General features: G+C 47.7%; 1 protein-coding gene across 1 annotated transcript in view; it reads left to right on the plus strand.

Annotated features, from left to right (window-relative positions):
• The window catches only part of LOC8155320 (5-methylthioadenosine/S-adenosylhomocysteine deaminase), a 35708-nt gene extending 15577 nt beyond the window's left edge, over positions 1-20131 (plus strand). The window contains exons 6-10 of the mRNA XM_021445966.1: positions 15746-15902; positions 16513-16685; positions 16925-16980; positions 17282-17384; positions 19592-20131. Of these exons, the coding sequence (XP_021301641.1) occupies positions 15746-15902; positions 16513-16685; positions 16925-16980; positions 17282-17384; positions 19592-19681 (579 nt within the window). The 3' untranslated portion in view covers positions 19682-20131. The remainder of the gene's footprint in view (positions 1-15745; positions 15903-16512; positions 16686-16924; positions 16981-17281; positions 17385-19591) is intronic.

Raw genomic sequence — 22372 nt, forward strand, 5'->3', positions numbered from 1 at the left:
TAGGAATTGATCTTTGGATCGTGAATTATGATAAGGTGCAAGCGCGAGAAGCCAATATTAACAGGAGATGATACATAGGAGATAAAGATAGATATTATAGTGCTCACAATTTCCTTGATTCCAAATATGCATAAGATAGTAGATGAAAGGATAAAGAATTACCAAAAGTTGACAAAGACTTAGATTTTTTTTTCACGCTTAATCATTTGTAGTCCTATGAGACGTAGGATCAAAGATCGCAGGTTGGCAAAAATGATAAGGGTTTGTCGCAAGAATGATAAGGACCAATCTGTAGTTCTTCTTATCTTTTGTTTTGAGATCCTCGAGAATGATGATCATAACTGCCGCTACCCCACTTTAACCAAGTGTTAGCTTATCTTCAAAACTCTCGTTTACGAACTTCATCTTGCCGGATCAGAACAATCTTTAGAGATTTCCTTCAAAGATTACCAGTCTAATAACACACTGCACTACTTGAGATTCTGAGAAACATGGAGAGAATCAACATAACAATTGGAAGTGATAGATTATCTTAATTTCCTTGGTGATGGTGTGTGACTTAAGCTAAAAGACAAAAGATTTATCTAGGAGAAAATTCTTGAACACCACCTGAGACAGCAATCCAAGGGGCCTTGTGAAATTGACCATAATGGTATGGTTTTCATTTGACCTTCGGGTCCTGCATTTTGTCACGTGATAATCCATCAAATATTCCAAAGTAAAAAAAATACATCTTATCTTGGGACTTTGGTTTCCTATGCCTTGCTTTGACAGGTCAACAGGCGTCACACTTTCAATGATACTTGGTGCTCCTTTGTGGTCTCCATAGATGGATCCTAAACAGACTTGACCTACTCCTTGTAGTGTCGAGAGAACGTTGCAAGAGAGAACTAAACAAAAGATGTCGACTCATTCTATTTGAAGTATTTAAGATCACTTCACACGTAAGCACTACCACTTGATGTCGGGACAGCATGAGGTACTTTGTCTGAGATTCCATCAGTTACCACAAATAGACTAAACATCTTGTCAAGCAACTCATAACTCATATCAGGGGATTAAGAATGATAAGGTCTGATGAAATAGATGTCTCACTTTACAAAGAAGATTACAAGCGGTTTGAATGCAAAATCTTTATAAGTAATGGGCATAACTGACTTTAGATTTCATAGACCATTATTGACTAGCTCAAATCTATCTGGGTCCCTTAATATATCTTGCTTCACATCAGATGTTGAGAATATATCGCCTCTGTATAAGGTCCACATTTCTTTCGAATTGCCTCGTTGTCGGTACAATCATTCCCTTAGTCCTTTAAACCTTGGGGTGAGGTCGAGTGCCTTCATACACAAACCTGTCTCCTGATGGGGTGGTTAGGGATACTGAGTGTTGGGTAGAATCAATCTTTCCATGACAAGCGGTTAACCATCCTCTTCCAAGAACGACACCAATATCCAATGATTCTAGGACTATAAGATTCACCTCATAATTTACACCTTTTATAACAAGACTAACTTTTGGGCACATGTAGGCTGCTCTTATCTTTCCTCTTGGCGATTTGACCAGTATGGGTTTCTTCATTTCCAACTTAAGCATCTTATGATCGGCAACACATTTACTCGAGACAAAAGAATGTGAAGAACTTGAGTCAAACAAAACCGTGGCAGGAGTTGAGTTGACTAGAATCGATCCAAACACCACATTTTGTACTTCGCGAGCAGTACATAGATCCACATGGTTCAATCTACCATTAACATAGTCACGAACTAGGTACTTCTTTGGACAATGCTTCTTGTGATGTCCCTCTTCGTGACACTGGTAACAAGCATTGCTAACAGTTTTAACGTAGATGTTACCTTGACATTGAGCTCCTTGAATTGATGTGCCAGGAGTAACTAAAGTGCTACTAACTTGTTGGTTCTGAGGGTTCACCTTCAATGGAGTCCCTTCACTTGTTTTCTTCTTAGCTTGCTTGCCCTTTCGAAGTTGAAGTTCTATATAGGTGATGGTCCATCCATCTAGGCATAACTCTGGCATAGCAAGTGTAGCTGATGGGGTATCTATTTCTTCAAGATATGAATGTGTCTGATGAGAGTTTGGAGCTAAATCTAACTGCAATGTAGAACTCAGATTTGGCTCAACGTTTAACAATGGCTCTAGGGAGATTGCCTTCCTTTTTTTGTTACCTTCAGTCTGTTGATCCTGGGGTACTTCTACCTTTCCTTCGCTTGACTTGTTCTGAAGACATAGTAAACCATAAACCATAATATCTGCAGCAGTCACACGGCTCTTGAATCCCAATTGCCTCATTAATACCATCTTTCTTAGCTTTCATGTTCTTCCAGGCTTCTACGACTTGTCGCTTCATTGCTTCTTCCTGAGTTTCAGTCATGTTCTTTTCTAAATATAACTGAGAATCATTTTGTGGTCCCACTCGACTTAGTACTTGATCCTGTGTAAACCAGGGCTTCTCCTTGTTTACTAGGGACAAGGGTAGCATAGTTGGGTCTTCCTGACATTTGATGTAAGTTTCTTCAATGTCACCTTGGAGAACTAAAGCTTGTACTGTCAAAAGATTTTGGAGTCTAGCCATCTGATTAGCTGCCATTTCTAGGATTTGGGATTGCCAAGCTATCATCTCTTCACTGCTCAATTGTGTTGCAGAAGTCATTTGTTGATTCTGATGACGGGTATTAATTCCTTTGACGTCATCACTGGTGTCGACCATCTGACATTGGGCAATAGTAAAATGAGCTAGAGTAGTATGGACAAAGAGTATGACATGAAGTGAGAGAGAAACTAGGTGGAGAGGGTCAAGATTGATAATAGATGGATAGGATGAGAGAGATCACTACCCCACTTAAACAGAGATCGAGCTAACCCTCAAAAGATTTCTTCCAGGCCTCCTTCAAAACACTAGGACAAGGATGACACACAAAGCAACAAACCAAGCAAAACAAGCACACAACACACCAACGATACTACACGTGCTTCTTCAACAGTGGTGGTCATCCTAAAAGGTAAGTCTGAGATGATTAAGGGCCATCGAATTTGAGAAATAAAACGAGTTTTGAAAACTTAAGTAAAACAACTAAACAAAAGCCAAGGAGATAAATAGAAATAGCTTAAAGGAAGCTATTCAAGGAGGGGATACAAAATGACAATGAGGAGGAAATAGTCAGAATCAAAGAGTCAAGGGATAATAAAATAATTTTATAGCAAAATAAGCTTTATAAATCGAACAGTGCTATCTAGGCATACGTCCTACAGTCAACATTGCTCTGATACCATTCCTGTCACACCCTGGCTTTTAAAATAAGACCAGAGTCGTCATATGTGTGCCCAGGAAGTCCACACATATAACAAAAGAATAGAATTATCAGAATCAATGTTATATATAGCGGAAAATATATTTATAATAACACTTACAAAACATCAGAGTACGCGGAAACAGTAGCTAGAATTTCTTAGGCTCCATTCTTCTCAGAGACGGTTGACTGGGGGCTCCGTACGCCAAGCACTTCTCATAAACTTCTAGAAAACTCCATGACATCTTTATCCTTCTTCTGAGCAGCACTTTACTACACACTGGGGGTGTGGGGGGGGGGGAAATAGCAAGGGTGAGTTCATGTCGAACTCAGCAAGCACAGACGGAAAGTAATGACATGCAAGGCTTAAAACAAGGTAAAGCTGACTTGGTTTGACTGCGGTAGCATTTTAGTTGATCACTTTTAATTATGACTATTATTAGAACAACCTACTACTAATACTAATTATGAGTAGCATAAACCCAACCCTTTATTAGTGTAAGTAGTGATTAGCATCTTTTAAATGACTATCCTAATAATTATAGTAGTCCAGAGATTAACCCCAAATATTAACACAGGATAGCAATCCTGCCAACACGGAATAGCCATTCCGCCAAAACACGAGGTAGCAACCTCGCCAAGTTCCATCTCCAAGTATCCAGTGAATCCAATTTGCTCATTTAGTGAGGGTCTGGGCCGCTCGTGACCGTGAGCACGACTGATATATCAGTTTTACACTCTGCAGAGGTGTGCACGTTCACTTCAAGTCGTGATTCCCATTTGCCCGGGGTCATGACTCCCCAAAACACTGCCAAGGTGAGCAGGCAGGGTCTCACTACGAGACCTTTCACAGGGTCCAACTAATAGGATGCCACTCGCAAGTTTTTACCGGGGCGCTCGGCAGTCGATACCCATAGCCATGGCGTACCGAGCAACCGACGTCTTAATATACATTACCTAAGTTACTTCCTCACGCCTACCCGGAAAGTAACACCCTACTAGTGGAGGTCCTGCTAATTAGTCAAGCCAGAGCCATACAGTTTGGAGCTGCACTGTAAGTCCCAGAGGGACGCTCCCTGACTAAGTCCTTACGGAGAGCAGAGACGGGTACGCCCGGCAAACCGGACCACCAACAGTACCCGCTCCCCCTGTCACCACCATCATCACGATGCTCGTAAGCATCCAACATCACCATCACCGCAGTGACCAAAGATTCAGCACAGTTTAAGCATCAAGTTAAGTAGAGAGTAATTCTTGTTTAAGCATGTGTATAAGATGAGTAGAGCAGCTAAGCAAACCTAGTATAGCCTAGACTACCCATATACATAACCCCAGGTGAACAAGGAATAATAAGTAAATCTAGTCATGTCCTTAGGGTTTGCATTCATTGGACACATGCATGTAAAGTAAATGACATTGATGAGTAGGTTCAAAATGATCAAACGGTGTCTGCACTTGCCTTTATTCCCAGTGTATATCTGCTCAGAATTCTTTGGCTTCTTTCTTCTGATCACCAACTTCTGCTTTGACTGTCGGTCCTTAGCTCCTGGTCTTCACTGCTGACGAACCACGCTTCTTCTACTCGTAGCAAACAAGCAACACAAACAGAAAAACAAACAATCACGACTAAGAACAAGCATCAATCAAAAGAAAAGCTTAGAAAGAGCGCACTAAACAACACGGCTTATTGCTACGATCGTGACAACGCAAGAACGATTGAGAACGGAGCTATAGTTAAATAGACACGACTATCGAGGATCGAAGTGTAACGGAGAAGACGACTATACGCTGGTCGTATTTTAAGAAAACGGGTGATGGATTATTCAAAGAAATGTCTGAAAGTTGAGTTGACCAAATTATAAAGAAATATAAAGGTTAGGACTAAATGTTTAGTCATATTCTAATTATAAACAATTATATACCATTTAAGTCACTTTATCTTTTATAGCCTAGAAAACATATAATTGGTGACATAACTGGTACAAAGCATTTATGAAAAGAGGTTAGACTAAGTAAGTCACACTTGAAAAGACAAAACACATTGACATTAAACATATTAATATTTGTTTAAGAAAAACTAAGGTTATAAACTTAAATTACTTGTATATATTAGAAAAGGCCTTTAATTAGACATTAATCATTTTATATTTGTGGTGAAAACATAAAGTGTCAAACACCGCAGATGTCATGGCTAACGCGTAGTTTACATCGGTACGAACCTAACGCGACAAGAACGGGCTCAAACGGAGTTAAAACGCGCATTCTATGGCCGAAACTAGGTCAGTGGCAAAACTGTGATTACGCAGAACTATTTTTCATAATTTAAATAATTATTAAAACTGATTTTTAAAAGCATTTCGGACTTAATCTATAAAAACCAACGGATCCAGGGGCTAAACTGCTAAAAACAGGACTTATATCTAATTAAGTTTGCACTGAACTGAACTGCGGATTTCTTTTGAAAATCAGCAAGGGGTTTTTCGTAAAAAGGCCAGAGCTGACCGCGTCCTGCCGGTTGACCGGCCACGCGGCGCTTCAGGATAGGTGGTCCACGGCCCGCGCCTGTGGACCGAGGGGCAGGGCGCGGTCCACCGGTCCATGGTGGACCGGGGCCAAACGGCCGGTGCGTGCGGGCTCGGCGGCGCAGGGAGCTCATGCGGCGGCGCCATTGCCGGCTCCGGCGAGCTCACCGCGGGGACGCTGCAGGGCATGGCGGGTCGCAGCGAGGGCACACGCGCGTAGCGCGCGAGCACGCGAACGCGATGCGTGCGGCGGTAGTGACCGGACGCGGCCAAGCGGCGCGGTTCACGCTACGGGAACGGGTCGGTGCCGACGGCGTTCTCCGGCGAGTGCGTCCACGCGATAGAAACGTAGAGAGAGGGAGAGAGGAGGTCTGGCGGGTTCCTCACCTTGCTGCGAAGCTCGGGGAGCAGTCCTCGTCGCCGGAGCGGCCACGACGATGGAGATCGACGCGGGCGGATCGACCTCGGGCGGCGGCTATGGCGGCGGCGCGACCAGAGCACGGGGTGGCAGCGGCGGTGCCCTAGGGCTCCTAGGGAGGCGTGCGGGGTGCGGTTCGGCACCCTATTTAAGGGCGCAGGTGATCCTTGGAGCGCGTGCGCGGGCCCACGATCGGAAAACTCGGCGGCGGCGCTGCCCCGCGCGATGCGGAGGGAGGTTGGGGACGGGTCTGACGTGCGGGGCCCACCTGTAAGCGGCTCGGGGGCGATGCAGCGGGGGCTGCCGAGTGGGACCCGCATGGCAGCGGCTGTGCGCGGGGGATGGCGGGCTTGCGCGGCTGCTGGGCCAAGGCCCAAGGGTGGTTGCGCGAGGAGGGGGGGGGGAGGAAGATGGGCCGAGGGAGGGGTGGCCGGCCTAGGGAGGGGAAAAACTCTTTTCTTTTTATAAAGATTGATTTCTAAACTATTTTACTGAACCAATTTCAACACCCTTTTTCAATTCCTAATTTGAGATTATTTAGGAGCTTGTTTTCTTTACTACTTTTAGAAACAAAGCATATTTTCCTAAGATCATATTTTAAACCATTTTCAACTCAAAACGAAATTAGTTTTCGAAAAGGACTTTTAGTGTTTTATTTTTCTAAAAAAAACAAAAAGGACCTAAACGTGGCTCTCTAGAAATTTTAAAATTCTTTTTTTTACACAGAAGCTAACAAAGCTAGGGCACAAAGCTCACAACATCAAATAAACCACTCATCACTTATCTTTATAAAAAAATTTTAGAATTTAACATTTTTCTCATTTTATAAAAACAACAATGAATAAAATCTTGGAATATTTTACAAAAATTTTAAATCCTTGTTTAATTTAGTGTTTTCTAATAACAATCCAAAATTAAAAATTTTGGAGTGTTATATGAACATAGTAGAGAGGGAAGGGAGCTCTTTATTTCTTTCACTTTCTTGTTCTTCATCCTTACAATGGTGAAAGGGACCTCCTATTTATAGGAGAGGAAGCTGAAATCTGCTAAGTGTGAAAGGCTAGAACTTTATCCTCCTTTTCATTAATTTGGCCACACTCAAAGTCTTTTTGTCACACACTATTCCTATTCTTGCAAAGACTTTGATTTTCAACACTCTGGGTTAGTAGTACATGGGCCAAATCTCCTAGTTTGTGCATGTTACAAATTAAATACTTATTCATGCATTATTTTCAAGGACTAGCATTATTTTCAAGGACTAGTAGTACATGGGCCCAATCAGTGTTTGGTTCCAAGGGGACGGGACAGGGGCCCAATCTCATAGTGTTTGACTCCAAGGAGACAGGAGGGGCGAAGTCATCCACTATGGAATATTTCCCCATATATGCGGGCAACCCTGTCCCTGGAAATAAGGCAGACGAGCTTGTCCTCGCTCATCCGATGGCTTGGCGGGGGTCGTTCGGGCAGCCTGGCCTAGCAGGGGCTCGACGAGGCACGGATGGCTGGCGCCCTGACCAGACAGGGGCTGGACAGGGCGCTGACAGCCATGATGCGAATGGGTGAGAGCCGGCAGGAGCAATGTGGCCGAGGACCCTCACAAGTTGCCGGTGGCCATGGTGCGGACAGCATGGGAGCTGGATTCGGACGACCGAGGCTTGGGTTTGCGAGGAATGGGCTGGATGGAGTGGCCACACTACACCAGCCGAGCAGTGTGGCCTGGGTGAAGCGACGACAGGGGCAGGGGCCAGGGAGTTGAGTGGCCACGTCTGAGTTCTGCTCATGGGAAAATAACAATAAGGTAGAAGGTGGAAAAGAAAATGACATGTGCCCCATCCGTCGAGCAGCCACCATTGCGTGGCTCCACTCCACGATTGCAGGCCGAGCAGGAAGCCGCCGCCGTGCCTTGCCCTAGCTGGCAAGCAGCCGCTGACTCTGCTCGCAGGCTGGTTGGGCAGCAGCTGCCGCCCCGCCCCCGACCAGCGAGCAGCCACTGCGCCTCGTGCCATGCACCAAGTGCTGGAAGCCAGACTGTGCTCGCAGGCCGGTCGGGCAGCCACCACTTTGCCGCGCTCAACCAGGAAGCAACCTGGTACGTTTCCTAACCTTGCTGCGTAGATTGTAGGGTGGAGAGTAGAGGGGATTGGGGCGTGTTCGTTGGCGGCGGCGGGGAGCCGTCGCGTTCAGGGATTAGGGCACTCGGGAGGAACGCCGGGCGCCCAAGGGTGTCGAGTTGACACAATCCCAGACTATCTTTATTCATCTGATATGATAGCCTTTTATAGGCAATTACAAACTGACTCTTACTAGGATTATGGAATAAGAAACAAACTCTAAGACTCCTAAGATTTCCTAAACTAATCCAGAGTCCTAGACTCGTACTAGTTATTGAGGCTATGCGGCCAGCATATGGGCCAAGCTGGACGCTGCTGCTCAGCCCTGCTCTCTAGCCTTGCGCCTCTCATACGTCTTGCCCACCATAACATCTCTCCCCTCCTCGGGAAACAGCTCGTCCGCGAGCTGGAACGATGGATGAGCTTCACGAAATGCTGGAACTGGCTCCCACGTAGCTTCAGATGTTGGCATGCCATCCCATGCCACCAGAACATGCCAAATGCCCCGACGAAGCTCCGAGCGCAACACCTTGTCAGGCTGCCGGAGTGGCCTCCCATGACGAAGAGGAGGTAGCACCGGGTCACTCTGAGGAGGCGGACCGCGGAACGGCTTCAGCACGCCCACATGAAAGACGTCGTGGATCCGAGCTCCCTCAGGAAGACGCAAACGATACGCGACGTCGCCCACGCGCTCGAGCACCTGAAAAGGACCGGCGTATTTGGGACCGAGTTTGCCACGCCCGCCAGGAACCAAAGCCTGCGTATGACGATGTAACATGCGCAGCAAGACCCAGTCGCCGACAGCAAACTCCAGTGCACGGTGCTTGGCGTCGTAAAAGCGTCGCGCATATTCCTGAGCTTGGAGCAGGCGAGCGCGCACCTCCTCCAAGAACTCGTCCCTGTCGGCGAGCAGATTGTCGACCGCCTCGGTATGCGCTGTCCCCGGTGTATAAGGTAATAGGGCCGGAGGAACACGCCCATAGACGACCTGGAACGGTGTGGCCTGGAGCGCAGTGTGGTACGCCGTGTTGTAGCAAAACTCCGCCCAGGGCAACCAATCAAGCCAGTCGCGAGGGCGATCTCGTGTAAGGCAGCGGAGATACATAGTGATAGTCTTGTTGACCACCTCCGATTGTCCGTCCGTCTGAGGATGAAACGCCGTGCTCATTCGCAGCTTAACATCGGCATGGCGGAATAGGTCACGCCACACATGGCCCGTGAACACCGGATCGCGGTCACTCACAATGGACTCCGGAAATCCATGAAGGCGAACGATCTCCTGGAAGAACGCCCGGGCGACGGAAGACGCCGTGTAGGGGTGGCCCAATGCAATGAAGTGCGCATACTTCGAAAATCTGTCCACCACCGTGAGCAGCACACTTTTGCCATGCACTTTGGGCAAAGCTTCGACGAAGTCGATGGAGATATCTGCCCAAATGCGAGAAGGAACCGGCAGAGGTTGTAAGAGACCAGCCGGATGAAACGTCTCAGTCTTATTCCGCTGACACGTTGGGCACGACCTGACGAAGTCGCCCACAAGGCGACGGTCATGCTCGACGTAGAAGTGCTGCCGTAGCCGCTGCAGAGTACGCTGAATCCCTTCGTGGCCACCGGTGTGAGCGAGCTGGAGCACATCGTCCAGACGGGCAGATGTAGCGGGAACGTAGACGCGCCCTTCGTACAGCGCGAGGCCATCACGAACTGTCCAGGCTGGACCGAGCGCCCCAGTGCCCGCGGTCTCGCGGTGTTGGCGCAACGCGTCCTCCGTGTCCAGCTCGTGGCGGATGTCGTCATAGAGTTGAAACGCCGGGGTCGACAAGGCCGTCAGGAGGGGACCAGCGTCTGGAACAGCCGCCAGCAGAGGGACATCGCCATCCCATCGGGACAGAGCGTCGGCCACCACGTTTCCTTTGCCTGGACGATATTCCACACTAAAATCATATCCAAACAACTTGCTTACCCATTGGTTCTGAGGAATCGTCGACAGGCGTTGGTCCAGCATGAACTTGAGGGCGTAGTGATCGGTGCGGACGACGAAGGCGCGCCCCCACAAATATGGTCGCCAATGGCGGACGGCTTGGACGAGCCCAATAAGCTCGCGCTCGTAAGCCGCCGTCTTGAGGTGCCGGGCTGCAAAGGGGCGACTGAAGAACGCAACGGGACGCCCCTCTTGATGTAGGACAGCGCCGAAACCGGAGCCTGATGCGTCGCAGTCCACGACGAATGTCGCGGCGAAGTCCGGCAACTGGAGCACCGGGGCCGAGCATAGAGCCCCCTTGAGCGCCGAGAAAGCCGCGTCCGCCTCTTCAGACCAGCGAAACCCCTCTTTGCGTAGGAGCTGGGTTAGGGGCGCCGTGATCGTACCATAGTCTCTGATAAAGCGGCGGTAGTATCCTGAGAGGCCGAGGAACCCGCGGAGGCCGCGTACTGAGCGCGGCTGCGGCCAAGACTGAACTGCAGCAACTTTGGTGGCGTCCATGGCCACCCCTTCCTTGGAGATAGCATGGCCCAGATAATGGACCGAAGTGGTGGCGAAGGTGCACTTAGAACGCTTGAGATGCAGCTGGTGCTGGCGAAGGACGTCGAAGACGGCCCGGAGATGTTGGAGGTGCTCCGTCCACGTGGCACTGTATACCAGTATGTCATCAAAGAACACCAGGACGCAGCGGTGCAAGAACGGCTTGAGGACGATGTTCATGAGTGCTTGGAACGTCGAAAGAGCATTTGACAGGCCGAAGGGCATGACCAGAAATTCGAAGTGGCCATGGTGCGTCTTGAAGGCTGTCTTTTCAATATCCCCAGCGTGAACGCGGACCTGATGATAGCCCGACCGGAGATCCAGTTTAGTGAAGAAGTTGGCGCCGTGCAGTTCGTCGAGCAACTCTTCGACGACCGGGATCGGGAATTTGTCTTTGACCGTCACCGCGTTGAGCGCCCTGTAATCAACGCAAAAACGCCAGGACGCGTCCTGCTTGCGGACCAACAAGACCGGCGCCCAAAAGGGGGACGTGCTCTCCCGAATGACCCCCTGTTGGAGCATAGCGTCGCATTGTCGCTCCAGCTCATCCTTTTGGAGATGTGGGTAGCGATAGGGGCGCACCGCGATCGGCTTTGTGCCCGGCTTCAGGTGGATGCGATGATCATAGGGGCGTTCGGGTGGCAGCCCTGTCGGCTCAGTGAAAAGATCGGCGAATAAGTCGAGCAGGCGCTCCAGGAGGGCCGGCTCAGCACCCTTGTCGATGTAGATGGTGCTGGCGAGGCAGGTGTGAGCCTGCTGTGCGGTAGGCGTCGCGTTGGGCGAGCCGACGCCCGTCCACAACACCCGGCGGCCCTGGAGAACAAACGCCATACGGACGCCGTCGAAGTCCCACAAGATGGGGCCCAGAGTCCTCAGCCATGAGATCCCCAGAACCATGTCGTAATGGGGTAGAGGCACGGCGAAGCAGTCCACCGCGAAGAGCGTGTCCTCGATCTGGAGGGGCACAGCACGGTTGAGGCCCCAACAAGCGACCTGGTCGCCGTTGGCCACGACGACGTGTGTGCTGCGGTGGTCATCCACCTGGAGTCCGGCACGACGCGCCGCGGCAACGTCGATGAAGTTATGTGTGCTGCCCGAATCGAGGAGAGCAGTAAACCGGTGCGTCCCGATCTAGACAGGGAGCTGCATTGTCTTCTCCACCCGTATGCCCATGATCGCGGCCAGGGAGATCATGGGTTTTTCGGGATCGAAAGGAGCGTCCGCAGGTGCGGTGTCGTCGTTCGGTTCCTCCAACACATAATCGGCTGCCTCCAAGAAGAATAGGCGTGCACACTTATGTCCACGCACATACGGCTCGTCACAATTATAGCAAAGGCCCATCTTGCGACGATCAGCCATCTCCTCCGGGGTCAGCTGCTTGAAGGGTCGCGTAGATGTAGATGATGCGGTTGTCGAACCCGCCGGCGCCGGTAGGGCGGCCAGCGTGGTAGGGGCACGCCGTGCTGGCCGCTGGCCCGGGGCCTGTGCAGCGTTGCGGCGCTCATGAGCTCGCGCCAGACGCATAGCCTGCTGCAAGTCTTGAGGGTCCATGAGTTCGACATCGACCCGGATGTATTCGGGCAACCCCCCATGAACAGGCGAGCCTTCTGCAAGGTGGAGAGGTCGTCGGCATGAGCGGCTCGCGCCTGGAACGCCACCATATACTTGTCGACTGAGCCGCCGAACGGAAGCCGCGCCAGTTCGGCCAGGTGATTCATGCTGAGCGCCGGGCCGACACGTTGTTGACACATGCGACGGAAGTCAGGCCAGGTCGGGCGCCCCATGTCTGCCTCTAAGACCATGTACCATTGGAGGGCGACATCCTGGAGGTGATATGACGCGAGCCAGGTCTTGTCCACCTCCCGCGTATTCTGACCGCGGAAGAATTGCTCACACTTGTTGAGCCAGCCGAGAGGGTCGCAAGTGCCGTCGTAAGTTGCGAAGGTGAGCTTGTGGTATCTGGGAACGGCCACCCCATGGGTCTCTGCAGTGGGGGGAACCGCCGGTGGACGCGTCGACAGGTGCGATGTCGGTGCGACGAAGTATGGCATACCTGCCGAGGGAAACACAGGCTGCGGCGACGGTGAGTGAGGAAAGACGATCTGGTTTATCGGAACGCCGCCCGGCGGTGGATGCGTTCGCGGTGCCGCCCCTGGTGGTCCGATGGCGGCCAGCGGGACCGAGGTCGACGGCGTGAAAGAGACCGAGTCTGAGGCCGCCGAGACTTCCGAGATCACGGGCGTCGAGGAAGCCGGCAGCGCCGGGACCCCGCCGAACCCAGGCATTCCTAACTGTGTAAACGCCGGTTGGCCATCAATAGCCAAGAGGCGCGCGGCCTGGTCTGCCAGGTGCTGGTTGACTGCCGTCATCTGCAACTGCATGCTGGTGAGGGCCGTCGTCAAGGCATTGAGGGCCTCGGCGACTGAAGAGATGCCTGGCGGTGGTGACGATGAGGTGGTGACGAGGGGCAGGGTGGGGGCGGCCGTAACGCCGACCGTGGGAACGCCCGTCGTCGGCGGCACAGGAGCGGAAGGTTCCCCAGACGTGGCCATCGTCTCTGATACCAAGTTGGTACGTTTCCTAACCTTGCTGCGTAGATTGTAGGGTGGAGAGTAGAGGGGATTGGGGCGTGTTCGTTGGCGGCGGCGGGGAGCCGTCGCGTTCAGGGATTAGGGCACTCGGGAGGAACGCCGGGCGCCCAAGGGTGTCGAGTTGACACAATCCCAGGCTATCTTTATTCATCTGATATGATAGCCTTTTATAGGCAATTACAAACTGACTCTTACTAGGATTATGGAATAAGAAACAAACTCTAAGACTCCTAAGATTTCCTAAACTAATCCAGAGTCCTAGACTCGTACTAGTTATTGAGGCTATGCGGCCAGCATATGGGCCAAGCTGGACGCTGCTGCTCAGCCCTGCTCTCTAGCCTTGCGCCTCTCATACGTCTTTCCCACCATAACACAACCACTTTGCCTCGTGCCATGCACCACGCGTTGGAGGCCAGGTGAGCCCTTTACAACAACCATGCCCTTTACAACAATAGACTGACCAAACAAAACAGCCTGCCTTACACCCCCAAAGTTTTTTTTCTCAAACTACGCAGGGGAGCTGCGTGTCATTTCATAGGTAGAAATAAAAATACACGAGTCTGGTTAGAACTTACTCGAGTACAAAAACACCTGCAACAGACACCCACTCACTTAACTAAAGCAGACGTGCAACCCATAATGATGTCGACCAAACAAAACAGCCTGCCTTACACCCCCAAAGTCGGCTCCCTAACCAAGAGTTCCTGGAGCTTTCTTGCTGCAGCACTGCACCAAAGATTGCCCTCAGCGATGACAGCCCTAAGAACCTCCTGGATGCCTGGCGTGGCATTTTCAAACACACATGAGTTATGATGCTCCCACACCTCCCAGGCTACCAAAATTATCAGGGAGTTGAGACCCTTCCGTTCAGCCTTCGGCACTGACAATATTGCCTTCCACCACCATTTAGAGAAACGAGATGCTGTAGGTTCTGGCGATAGAGAACTGAGACCCAAGTATTGGAAGATTTGAGCCCATATTTGACCAGTGAATACACAGCCAACCAAGATATGATGAATAGTCTCTTCAGCTTGACCACACAAAGGGCAAGCCTCAGGATGGGGCAGTCCCCTCTTTGCAAGGCGATCAGCCATTCAACACCGATTGTGGAAAACCAACCAGATAAAAAATTTGCAACGAGGAGGTACCCAGCTTTTCCAAATTCTTCAAGGACCAAACCTGATGGTTCGCACAAAGAAGGCAGCATAAGCTGATTTACTTGTGTATAAACCAGATTTGGTTAGCTTCCAAGTAAATTGATCTAGAACCTGTTGCTGCAGAACCATTCCATCCACCATGTCCCAGAGCTGCAGGTACTCGATGAGGTCTGGTACTGAGGGAGAGAAGATAGGAGGAGAACAAGAGATTTTTTTCATGACGGTCACCGGCCTAAATATGGGCCGGCTCCTGGAGGGGGCCCAGGCTGGCCGCACCCTGGTCATCTGCGCCACTAGGGGGGCGCGTGACCAGGGTGGGGTGGCTCCCTGCTACGCTGCTGACCCCCACCCCCCCGGGGGAGCCTGAAATAGAAGGAGACCAAGAGGAGATTTGATAAAGTTAGGGAAAAAAGTAGGGAAAATAGAAATAGAATTTGTTTAGGGAATAAGAGGATTTGTTTAGGAAATAATATTAAAAAGGAGAGTCCAAATCTATAAGGACTCCCCCTCTAGTTTGCTTAGGGGCCAAGTCTGCTTGGGACTATAAATCTAGGGGCAATGTAACCGTTTCAATCTAAGCAGAGCGTCAGCTCTTCCCCTCTCTCCCCTCCCTGTGCGCCTGCCTCTCCTCGCTTGCCGCCGTGGCCCTAGCACGCTGTAGGTCCCACATATAAAGGGGATGTGGCTTTCTCATTCTGCTGGAGCAGCTATCCCCTATTCTCTACAATATAGTTTTCTCACTAGATTTTTAAGGGAAAGGGGTAAGGGGATCTAGTGGAGATGCTCTAAGTCCTAACAAAACCAAACTGCTCAGTTCAGCAAAATAAAAACTAACTTGAATGCTGCTGCACTCACAAACTGGTGTCAGTTTCTTCATGTGGAAGGTTATCTCCATGTACATCCATTCATCTACATCATGCTGAAGTCCTCATGACAGTGCTAAACATGTATATAAGAAGTTTTTTTTGCCACATTTGGATATGTATCTGTAAAATTCTAAGTGTCTTCTGTTATATGATATTTTTTCAATAATAGATCGCAAAATACAGAATTTTTTCCAAGTACAGGTTATAGGTATGCCTTTCCATGAAGGTTTCACTATGTGGTCCTCAAATTGCAGATAGGCCATTTTTCAAAGGCTGGTGTTAAGGTTTCTCACTGTCCTGCATCTGCCATGCGGATGTTGGGATTTGCTCCTATTAGAGAAATGCTGGATTCTGGTGTTTGTGTCTCCCTTGGTACAGATGGAGCACCAAGCAATAATAGAATGAGCATTGGTATGCTTCATAACCCTCACAACATTTTTACGAGCATGTGTAAGTTTGGATCATGATTTAAAGAGGAATTCTTATATTCCAGAATATATATCGGAGAGCCTAATTGACTATTCTTACTCTGTTTGGACCAAATAATTATCTCATGTCCACTTTATAGAATTATTGTATTCTTGTGAAGATATTCAATATTTTTCATTAAAATGTCATCGCTAGAATTTTCACAACCACATTTAACTTTTTTTTTAAAAAAGAAAATGGATTATCAGGTTGTTATCATGTTATTCAGCTGTGCTATTATAGTGTTATGTAAAAGAACACTGAACCAAACCAAAAAAAATTAAGTAGCGGGAAAAGCATATTTTACTGATTAGCCACCAAAATGAATAAAAATATACTGTTTTAGGCATCCATTTGATTAGGCGTGCTTTTTTAATCAAATATAAACCAATTCTTCTCCTTTTATTTTAAAGAATGTGTCAAACAGTTACCGTTGGATCACACAATTTACATATGCAATTGAACTTTATACATCCTAGGCCATACCACCTTATATCTTTGAAATTTTGATATCCTGTGGTTAATTTTACATTGACTGCCTTGGGCTGTACAGTGGATGAGATGTACTTAGCATCCCTAATTAACAAAGGTCGTGAGGCATACATCAGTGGAACAACAAACCCAACTGCTCTTCCTGCTGAGACTGTGCTGAAGATGGCTACTATTAATGGTGCAAAAGCAGTCCTGTGGGACAATGAAATAGGTTCGCTGGAGGTTGGGAAAAAGGTGATGCTCCCAGTTGCTATTTTGTTCGTGTATGGCTCTCAATAACTTTGTTCCATATATTTCAGAGGTTGAAAAATCTTATTCTCTTCATCCTAAAGCCATGCGGTTTTTGTTGTACAATTTTTCTTTTTTGAAGTCAATAGTGCTGATCAGCTTACTTTGCCTAGCAGCTCAGATTCATTTTGACTCTTTTAAGTTATTTGGTTTAATTGGCCCATGCAAGTATCTTGTTTGTGTAGGCGGACTTGGTTGTGGTGAATCCATTTACATGGTCCATGGTCCCCTTACATGACAGGTGTGCACTACTATGATTTATTTATTTCTTAAATGTTTGAATAAACTACTATTTTTATGATTGGATTAGCGCTGGGTCCTTATGTGTCAATGTTTTCAATCTGGTACTGTAGAAGTATATGATAGTTTGTTTTTGTATCTACTCCATTTCACAATTTCTGTACTGTAGCCTGTTATGACCATAATTAGCAAATCTTGTTACCTGATATATGTATAGTTAGGTATCTAGCCATGCTGCTGGGCTTTTGTATCATTGGCTGTTTGGCATAACACTTACCTCTCCGGCTCTCCCTAATGCACAGAATTGCCAACATTGTCTATTCCATGCGGACAGAGAATATTGAGTCTGTTATGTGCAATGGTCAGTGGATCATGAAGGACCACAAAATCATGAATCTCAATGAGGTAATTCAGTGCTGCTTTAAGTGTACTTCAATATTGAAATGACCCAAAATGTACACAGAATACTATCTTCCTATTGTCACTCTAAAAACGATGGACACCGTAAACTGTTTCATTTCTGTTCATACTAGTTTTCAATTTCTGATGATAGCTGAAAAGTCAAATGAATACTTGGGTACTAAGCACCTAGTATACTGGTTTGCATGGGGGTGTAGCACTGCACAAAGTTCCTTAGCCCTATTTGGTTGGAACCCTGCTACTGCTAATGGGTTGGGTGGAAACGGGTTTTATGGGTTGGGTGCTGGCTTGGGGTTTGTTTGGATGGGTTAGAATGGGTTTCAGTGTCTAATGGATTGGGGTGGGTTCAGTTAATAGCAAATGCGGGTTGGGATGGGTACGTAGCATCAACTTCGACGGCCGGAACCCCGCAAGCAACGACGACGGCATCGACGATGTACGAGCTGAACCTGGAGGCGCTGGCACAGGTGAAGGAGATGATCTACCGCACAGCCGTGATGCGCCTCGTCTCCCTTGGCCCCGACAACGGCGGCGAGCGCCCGCGACAGCTCAACATGCACATCTCGTCTGACCCGTAAACGGTGGCGGCGCCGGAAGCGCATCAGCGAGCGCCTCCACTTGGCGTTGGCACTGGCAGCAGTCTTGCTCGAGCGGCCAGAAGGGAAGGAAAAAGCTGTCACACGAATTCTGCTTCTGTGCACAAAAAGACGGAGGCAAAGCATGACAGCTTCTACAAACAGCAACGACATGGCGGCGATGATCCCAATCTTCGGCGTTGTCTTCGGCTTTTGCTGCTGCCGAGAACTTCGATTTCCCTCACATCAGCTGTCGTCTCGCCGCGGCTGGCGACCTGCATGGCTGCTGCCACCATGGCTGCTGTTGGGTCACTGTCTCACTGATGAGCTACGACAATGGCAACAGTGTCATGCCAGCATTCACCTTCCTTGCAGCAGGCGAAGCAAAACTGTACGAGGAGCGCCAGGATTCGGCCATAGAGAAGCGTTGAGCTTCGCGATGGTGCCGATTTGGTCACGGCGGCGAGGTATTACGGGGATGCTGGTAGAGATGGGTTGAACCCGCTTCCATGGGCCGGATTGGGGCGGGTTATTTGCTTCAAATTTTGGGTGGGGTTGGGTTAGGGGAACAACTTGATAGCCTGATGATCGGGGTGGGTTAGGGGTGGATTTAGCCTCATTAGCAGGGCGAGCTAAGCACCTCCTAGGCTCCCAGCCGTGGCAATAATCTTAGGACCTGTTTGGTTCCCGCCTAAAGATGGCAACCGAAACCCGATGGGTAATTACCTCATTAGGTTAAGGGTGTGGCTATTTTTTTACCCATGGTTAAGATAATGCGAAAAAAGCTTTACCCAGCGGCTAAAGCGGGTAAGGGTATGGGACTGCATTGCCCATACCTGTTAACCCATGGGTAATTTTAACCCGATTCAATAAGTTAGAATCATGGGCCAAGATTACCATACACAACCCAAGCCCAATAAAAATCATATATAATGCTGTCAAATCCTAGTCCCTCACCTTAGTACCTCACCCATCCGCTCCCTCCCCTTTCCCCTATCTCCTTGCGGCGGCCACACAACACGGGAACTTGTGAATTTTGCCACTTGTTATCTAGTAATGATAGATTTATCTATTAGATTACTTGATCAGGTGTTTATGGAGCTTGTATATTTTATGATTTTATTAATGATTTGTGATGCTTTGGCTGAAATTGGAAGCCTAAAATATTTAAATATGTATTTATTTTTTGCAAGTATTCTTGGAATCATGGGTAAGGATAACCATGGATTATCTGTTACCCGCGTGGGTAAGCGTATGGGAAAAAACTGTTACTCGTGCACGGGTATGGTAAATTAGTGGGTAAAATATTTTCTCGTAGGTAAAGATATGGGTAACGTATACCCAGCAGGTAATTATCCATTGCCAAGCGTGCCTCAGCCAGGCATCAACACCAGGCGAACGCCTGCGGTCAGATGCAGGCACGCAGCTGCCTGCCGTTGTTCCCCGGGCAATCCGAAACTTCAAATCTCAGCCGTTTTGTCGACTAAAAATTTATGTATTGTTTTTTCATGACCGCAGACTTTGCCTGTACTTGTTTTTTTTTCTTTTTCTTTTTTTATGAGACGCCCCTGTAGATATACCACTGACGCTATCATACGTCTGTTTCTTTGTGGTCAGGAAGAGGAAATTTCGTCAGCTGTGAAAAGAGCGAACGACCTTCTTGAGCGAGCTGGCATCAATCTCCCCAGTCGGATGAACTACGTATAGTTATTCTCTTTCCATTTCGTCATGTATGGTCAGTTGGCACCATGCCCGCTAATTGCAGTGGTGCAAGCTTGCATGATGGCCCGGCAGGATTTGTACTCGTACTGTTTGGTTCATCCTCGGGTAATGTGAGCTCAAATGTAATCAGCTCATGTCGGTTTAGTCGGTGGGAACGTTGATTGCCGACTTTGATTGGTTTGGCGTTGTAACGGTAATAGTAGAGGCGGATGGCAGCGCAATCAAATAACCCCCGGAGACGAGCGGTAGGAATAGGACGGTATCTGATTACGAGGTATTGCATAACGGACAGAACTGAAACAAACGTCTGCATCGTTATCCAGTCCCCTAAGTAAACAGATTACATTTCATAAAGCTAAACGCCATCTTTGTATTATGACTAGTCTTCCACTTTTGGAGTAAAGACATGCTTGGATGATCGTAGCCATGACTTCATTTTCTACGAGTGTTCAACTGAAAATAATGTGCAGTAGTACGTGTGACTTTTTTAATAAAAGCATCATGGAAGTCTCAAACTGTATCAACAGTAAAAAAATAGAATTATAGTAAAGCATGATTTTCAATGTGATCCTGAAAATTGACCATTTGGCGCCTTTCCATAACATGCTATGTATGCCGTGTCTATGAATGTAGAAAATGTTCAACCTCACAATATCTTCTTTTTTTTGTGATATCAACTAGTAAACATATTCCTGCGAAAGTCGGACATACAACTTATTGTAAGATCATTTTTGACAACCCGTAGCTTGGAGATCATATATTCTTATAAAGATAAACCTACTAGATGATTTCTCTTCATGCAAGGTGTCCATGTTATTTTCCACTAAGCCATTCCACTAAATGTTATATCTCTTCATGCAAGATGTCCACATCATTTCCCACTAAGTTCATATTATCTCTTATTAATTACAAAAATATCCATGTCATCTCTATCATGTGAAGTATTTTAAATCCTTAATTTATTAACATAATATTCAACATTCTGTTAGCTTAACAATTTTTTACCAAATCTCATACAATAAAATAACATACAAGTTAAATTCACCCACACGAAGAATAAAGAATATCTTCACAGGCGAATTACCAGGCGTCATCACCTTCATCTTAGTTGCTACTGATTATTTCACTAAGTGGGTTGAAGCTATTCCTTTGAAGAAAGTAACATTGGCTAATATGATTGATTTTGTGAAAGAGCATATTGTTTACCGATTTGGTATTTCTCAAACAATCACTACCGATCAGAATACTATGTTTACATCGGGAGAGTTTGATGAATTTGCAATCGGTATGGGGATTAAAGTGTTGAATTCTTCTCCTTATTATGCTCAAGCCAATGGACAGGCCGAGGCGTCTAACAAAGGAATTATTAAGCTCATCAAGCGAAAGATTGAAGAAAATCCTAGGAGGTGTCATATATTATTGAATGATGCTTTATGGTCATATCGGATGGCATGTCATGGATCGACCAAAGTTTCACCTTATCAGTTAGTGTATGGACACGATACAGTGCTACCATGGGAAATTAAGACTGGATCTAGGCGACTATCTTTTCAAGACCAGTCGACTGTCGATGACTATGCTACTTTGATGAAAGATGAGTTAGATGATTTAGCAGGGCATCGGCTGAGGGCTTTGATAAGTGTAGAAGAAAATAAAAAGAGAGTTTCTAGGTGGTATGATAAAAGGGTAAAAACTAAGGAGTTTGCCAATGGAGATTTGGTATGGAAATTAATTTTACCGATTGGGACTAAAAGTTCAAAGTTTGGAAAATGGTCTCCTAATTGGGAAGGTCCTTACCTTATAAATCGGTCTGCTCCTGGTAATGCTTATATCTTGGAAACTCTCGAAGGAGTTGAATTTCCCAGAGCATTAAATGGAAAATACTTAAAGAGATATTGCCCAAGCATTTGGGTTGATGCATGAAAGTTTAAGTGCCGATAACACTCCTATCGGCTGGATTAAGATGTATCTAGGACTGAGCATGATGTTTTAAAGGATGCCGATAACAATCCTATCGGCTAGACCAAAATAATCATAAGTTTCTAAAGGCAGAACAAAACACGCCGCCGATGAAGAGTTCATACGTTCAGCAAGGCTTGGATGGCCGATATGGCGCGCAGACGGATTTTATCGGCTTCTTCTATCTCCCGGATGTCTTCATCAGCAGAGCCTTCTATTGGCTTCAACTTCTTCTTCATCTGCAGCGCCTTGCGGGCCTGAATGTTTCGTTCTTATTGGAGGGTCTTGATCATTTCGGGCAGCTGACTTTCTTCTTGCTGAGCTTGAGAGAGAGCCTCTTCTACTTGCTTGAGCTCTGCCAGCAGGGCTTCCCTTTTTGCCGATAGGTCGGAGATCTTCTGCCTCAGTGTCTCCCCTGAGGATTGTAGAATGTCGATGTTCTGATGTTTATCATCGGCAAGGCGTTTCACTTGCATTACTTCCTCTGAGAGCTGGGTGTGGGTGGCCCTATCAGCAAGACGCTGGGTAGCCTTTTGATACTGGAGCTAACGGCTTTCCAAGTGTGTAGCTTGGAAAAGAGTTTCCTCGGCATCGGCTGGGATTTGACCCCTAAGAGCTTTGAACAGAGCTTTGGCTGGATCAGAGTTATTGACCAATTGAGCAGTGTCTTGGTGTAGCAGGCCAGCAGATCCTCCAGTTTTGCTCTGACTTCTGCCG

This window comes from Sorghum bicolor, chromosome 8 (assembly GCF_000003195.3).
Source record: "Sorghum bicolor cultivar BTx623 chromosome 8, Sorghum_bicolor_NCBIv3, whole genome shotgun sequence".
Lineage (NCBI taxonomy): Eukaryota > Viridiplantae > Streptophyta > Magnoliopsida > Poales > Poaceae > Sorghum > Sorghum bicolor.